We start from the raw sequence: 6262 nt of genomic DNA on the forward strand, positions 1-6262 counted from the left end.
CTGATTACTCTAGTGCAGCCCCTGCTCTGGTCACTCAGGGAACAGAAAACTACTCATCCAGTGACCAGTATATTTGCCCTCTACCAGACTCCTGTACCCCACTGGCCTGGGTCTGTCACATTGAATAATGAAAATGTCAATTCTTAATGTGTGAAGAGCGACCAATCTGCTTCACCCATGAGAACAGCCCCCAGTAGTGCATGTAGTGTCCCATATTAACACTGTCTCTCCATTCAAGCATTTGGACTGTAACCATCACCCTAGACCCTGGGCACATACAAAAAGTTTGCATATGACATCCTCCTCCATTCTCACAACCTGTCTCACAAATCCCCTTTCTGTCTGCTATATCCTTCATAGAGACTGGATGACCAAAACTGAGAATATATCCAGAGCAGGGTTCTCCATCGCATTCCTTCAAGCATCCGAACACTCTCATCGGCCACTGCTGTGAATGAGCAGGTGTTTCTGTGGAGCTACTATCAATGATGCCAGGTCCTTTCCCTGAGGTATGTTCTAGTTGGGTTGTTTGCCCTGGCATGTCTTGGAAAAGGTTTGGTTTTTTTCCACTCTCAGATCTCCCTAAGCTTGTGCATGCAGTTTCTCATGTTAACTTCGTCTCTCCATTCAGGCATTTGTTTTCTGAGGAACACCCTAGACTCTGGGCACATACAGGAAGTCAAGGGAACGTATGGTACATACAGGAGACACCATTTTGCTCAGAGTTGGACACCTTCTCCCCTACTCCATGTCTGATTCCAACACAACTGACTTCACCAACCCCTCCACCTTCATCTTGCTGGGCATTCCTGGCCTGGAGGCAGCTCATGTCTGGATCTCCATCCCCTTCTGCACCATGTACACCATAGCCATCTTGGGGAACTTCACCATCCTTTTCATCGTGAAGATGGAACTGAGCCTCCATGGGCCCATGTACTATTTCCTCTGCATGCTGGCCATCAGCGACCTTGTCATGGCCATGTCCATCGTGCCCAAAATGCTGAGCATCTTCTGCTTCAATTCCAGGGAAATTGATTTCGATGCCTGCCTCACCCAGATGTACTTCATTCACTGTGCCTCAGCGATGGATTCTGGGATCTTTGTGGCCATGGCTTTGGATCGCTATGTGGCCATCTGTGATCCCCTGAGACATTCCATCATCCTGACAAACCCCATGGTGGCCAAGATCGGCCTGGCTGTGCTGCTTCGCAGTGGCTTGCTAGCATTGCCTTTGCCTTTCCTGGTAAGGCAATGGCCATATTGCAGAACCAACATCATCCGTCAGCCATACTGCGCACACATGGCCGTGGTGAAGCTGGCCTGCGCCGACACCCATGTCAGTAGTTACTATGGCCTCTTTGTGCTATTCTGTGTGATGGGTCTGGATGTGATTTTTATCACTGTGTCCTATATCCAGATCCTCAGGGCCATCTTCAGCCTCCCCACAAAGGATGCCCGGCTCAAGACTTTTGGCACCTGCGGCTCCCACCTCTGTGCCATTTTAGCATTTTACATCCCAGGACTCTTCTCCTCCCTCATATACCGGTTTGGGCAGAATATAGCCCTGCATTTCCACATTCTCATTGGCACCATATGCCTCTTGCTGCCATCCATGCTGAACCCTATCATCTACGGGGTGAGGACCAAACAGATCCGGGACAGAGTGCTCCGGCTCTTTACTCATAAAGAGACCTAAAGTTTTCTCCTGGTGCTCTGGCTCTCAGACCAAGCTCCATGCAGAGCTGGCTAGTGACATGGTGCTGGGCACTGTTCCCTGAATCACGGACTGGACAGTCACAGGGACATTAAACCCTTCCCTAACCTTACTGCACTGTGTCATCCTGATAAACTGGAGAATCAGTCTGTATACAACTCCTTAACTCATTGGGTTGCCACCTTTCTAACTGCTGGTAACTGGACCCCGTGACTCCTCCCTACCCCCCCATTCCTTTAAGACACTGACCTCTGCCCCATGTATTTCCCCTAGGCCCCTTCCCATGCCCCACCTAGTCCATTGAGACTCAGCCCCATTTCTTCCACCATTGCCCTGCCCTTGTCCCTGGCTTGTCTACTCCCCTTCCCCCATCACTCACTAGTTCTTCTCCACCTCCATCTCTGCCACAAGTGGGATCCCTCTTGTCTGGAACTGGTTGGGGGCAGCTGAAACCTGACTAGCGGCTTGCCTGTTGGTATGATGTGGCCCTGGCTGAGCAGAGGCAGGCGTGGGTTAATGACCCAATGTCTGCACCCTGCTCTGCAGGAACTAGACACAGCCAGAAGTCCTTCTTGGCTGGACTGTCTAGTTCAAAACCAGGCACCCGACTGTGACAGATTTTCATTACCAATTCACCCAGGATGACAGTTGATCAGGCTGTGGCCATGGGAACTTTTGGGGAGGAGATGACATAACACACCAAGTGTCTAAATTTTAAAGGTTTATTGATAAAATAATAAAATCACTGCAGAGAGTGCTGGGAACACTCCCACATCACTCAGGGGAAGAAAGAAAGTGTTAACGCCCCCAGGCCCTAACCCACTTTCATACTCACACACACGCGGCCCAGACTGGCCAAGTCTGGGTGAAACATCAGAAGAAGAAGGGGGAGGAAGGGTGGACGAGGGTGCTGTTCTGGGCCCAGGCCGTCTCAGAATCTGTTGTGCTCTCCAAATTGCACCAGCTCGCACGAGAGTTTTAAGTCTTGGGCTTCTTTGGGGGTATTTTCATCCAGAGCCATCTGTTCCTGGTGATCTTTGCACCAGTCCAAACGAGCTTTCTATGTGTCACAGGGGTAGCCGTGTTAGTCTGGATCCGTAAAAAGCAACAAAGAGTCCTGTGGCATCTTATAGACTAATGGATGTATTGGAGCATAAGCTTTTGTGGATGAATACCCATTTCATTGGATGCATGCAGCTACCCCTCTGATACTTGACAGGCTTGCTGTGGTCTCTTTCCCTTTCTCAAAACATTCTAGCTTCAGGGATTCCTGACATGGCTCTCCCTCTTCTTGTCTCACCTATGTTTTCAGACTGGCAGGTCTGGGCTTTGTTTTCCTCTCCATTGGCTTTGCTGTTCAGCAGGTGCAGATCAATGTAGTCAGTTTCCCACAGCAGCTTGGGCTATTTTCAAGCCCTCATCTTTCTCAGCTATCATCCAACTTTTGGCTGTGAGCAGTGTCCTTGGGCGGAGACCAGCATGTTATCTTCAAACTGAGCCTGCCAGCTGCAGGGCTAAGTTCACCTATTGTCTTCTCTCTTTTTCCTCCACTTTTGGCCTCTTGTACCCACAAAGGAAACTTCCACTGTCCATTCACACCTTTGACCCTCCCAAAAATGCTTTGTGATGCTTGCAACATTGTTAGCCACATACAATGCTGATCTGCCTTCCCCAGAGGACTCCCTATGGTGAGGGGGCCATTGGGATGTGACACAACAATCCTGCATTGCACCCAGATACAGAAGCCAAAAAACAGAGTGTCCAGATAAAACCTAGATGGATGGAAACCCCATTAACTCACCCTTTGTTATAGAAACCTCCTGTATACCCTATGTCTTTGGGCTTTTCCTGTATTCTTCTCTCACACACCTTGTATGAAGGAGAAGAAGGCTGAAGCATAGGTTGGTCATTGACTCTCAGCCCTAGTGAGAACTCATCCAGTAGAAAGGAGTAACTGAATTATATATAAAAGCAGTCTTCTCCAGCTTCTCTGCAGAGGGGTGGCCATGGGAGGAATGGAACCTCCCCAGAAGAGGAAACAGAGAAAGGAAGTGTTGTTCCATGCCTTCAAAAACACAGAGACTGGATGAGTCAGAAGAAGCTGGGGCACGAGAGAGGCACCAGGGCATCAAAGGGGACTCTTTGGTTGCAGGGCTCTGGCTGCAGCAGAGACAGGTTTCAGCGGGAGAAGAAGCCAGGAGTTCCAGGAGGTGGCCCCTGAAAACCCTAGAGGGCTTTAACCAATCCCAGTGATGCTCCAGGATGATGTGGACAAAGTAATGCATATTGGAAAACGTCATCCCAGCTATACATATAAAATGATGGGGTCTAAATTGTAGCCAAAAATTTTAGTTCATTTTTCATTTATTTTGTGATGTTATGATTAATCAATATGTTATACTTTATTTTCACTGTATGTTAATTAGGGTTAAGTTGTGGAATTGTAGAAGTGTGAGACTGATCAGTATTTAGAGGAACCAAGTACTAGACATGAGTAAGACAAGTTGAAATGCAAGAACCTGTAGGCTGAGGCCTGCAAGATTTTAGTTTAGCTATTGTAGGCATTGGAGACAAGAAATGATGGTATAAGTGACTGAAAAATAACCCGATGCCCTAAAATTATGGGAAAAGAGGCAATAAGTGATAATATTGTTCAAAATTACCCAGAAGTTTAATATTAGATCATAAAAATACTGTAAAAGCAAACTTGTCTCAGACATATGTCTTAATCACAGGATACAAGTTGTGCATCAATGGTAATAAGAATAAAGGGAATTTACCACACCTGTAGAAAATTGGGTTCCATTAAGTTTTCAGGGGACAAAATGTAGATATAGACAGAATCATATTATAAAAAGGGAATGTCCAGAGTGGCAAAAATCAACTCTCTATGGAAGATTCCAACAGGATCCATCCGTCTACTGATGATCAAGCTATGAGAGACCTATCAGACCATAACACTATTGTTAAGGATGGGAATATAAGTATATTTGAAACTGGTGCAGAGGTGTGCATAGAATTTCTATATACTTGGGTAATTGTAATTTTAATAAAACCTATAAAGTACACCAGACCTTGTACTGATGAATGTATGTGTGGTCACTACCTTTGGTCTTTATGTGTTCCTAGAGACTCTAAATTTGGAGCAAGCAGCAGAAGTGACTTTCACTCTGTTAAGATTGAAACTGTAATCACCAGGGCCGAAGCCACAGTGGTGTAATGCCACATTACAAAATTTATTTTAAATAAAACAAAAGGCAACAAAATCAATGTTCCATCTTATTTTTTCCTATTCATTTGCAGAATGAATTTTGCTCTTTGAATCAATATCAACGTAATGTGCAGATGTGCGCCACCAATAGAAACAAATCTCTCTCTCTCTAGATAGATAGATAGATAGATAGATAGATGGATAGATAGATACACTCAAAGAATTAAATTTAAGTGTAAGAGAGAAATAAAATTTTGAAATGCACAGACTAGTCAAAAACCTAAAATAACAGCACTTGGAAAGAATAAAATCACAGAGCATATATGTGCACTGCAGGAAGTATCAAGGAGTAAGAACCACAACAACACTTCAGTTTATTTACCTGCAAGCCTTCCTGTGTACTTGTGGGCCATCCCGTGGTTAATGAAGAATGAGGTCTCACAGGGGCACGTGACCATGTCACCTGACACTGAAATCCATCTTAAATCTTGTATTTTTTTCCTTTTTGAAGGAAGGGTGTGGGCCAAGCACAGACAGAAGATTTCAACCTTATGGGGCAAAGGGTGCAGCAGTCATGAGGAAACCCCTGCTTACCACCTGAGATGTCTGCTGGAACTAACAAGGAGTTTACCAGGGGAAAAGATTGGGCCCAGACTAGGAAAGAGTCTAGTCTGTGAAATAAGCTTATTGGAACATCTTTGAGGGTGAGATATTACCTGTAATCAGTTTCTTAATGTATTAGGCTTAGACTTGCATGTTTTGTTCCATTTTGAATTGTGACTTACTTAGTTCTGTTGTGACAGATTTTTGTTACCAATCTGCCTGGAATGGCAGTTGATCAGGCTGACACCACAGCATCTTTTTGGGAGGAGGAGATGACAAGGCACACACCCTCAGTTTCTAAATTTTAAAGCTTTATTAATAAAATAATAAAAAAGGATAGTGGTAAGTGCCAGAATTGCTTCTACATCACTCAAAGGAAGGAAGAAGCGTTAGTGCTCAAACCCTGATCCAATTTCATATTCATAGCCAAGCCTCCTCAGGCTGGCCAGGCCTGGGGGTGCCATCAGATGAGGAAGGGGGTGGGATGGATGGAAGTCTGTCCTGTGCACAGGTTGTCCGGGTTCCACTGCAAAGTTTCCAACCTGCTTCTGCTCTTGAGAGAGTTTTATGCCCTGGGGTTTCTTGGGGGGGTCCCCCTCAAAGATCTTTGTCTCTGTGCTTGGTATTCCAGTCCAGACCACCTTTTGTGGCTTCTTCGGCTTTCCCCAAAACAACCAGCTTCAGGACCATGAGACGGTCATGTTTTTCTCTTGCTGGCCTTCATCAGTCTCATT

General features: G+C 45.7%; 1 protein-coding gene across 1 annotated transcript; it reads left to right on the forward strand.

Annotated features, from left to right (window-relative positions):
• Positions 1–748: 748 nt before the first annotated feature.
• LOC115643613 (olfactory receptor 52K2-like) lies at positions 749–1696 on the forward strand. Its single transcript, XM_030547622.1, has one exon. The coding sequence runs from the start codon at positions 749–751 to the stop codon at positions 1694–1696; it is 948 nt and encodes a 315-aa protein (XP_030403482.1).
• Positions 1697–6262: the final 4566 nt, after the last annotated feature.

Source organism: Gopherus evgoodei, unplaced genomic scaffold, assembly GCF_007399415.2.
Source record: "Gopherus evgoodei ecotype Sinaloan lineage unplaced genomic scaffold, rGopEvg1_v1.p scaffold_64_arrow_ctg1, whole genome shotgun sequence".
NCBI classification, from domain to species: domain Eukaryota; kingdom Metazoa; phylum Chordata; order Testudines; family Testudinidae; genus Gopherus; species Gopherus evgoodei.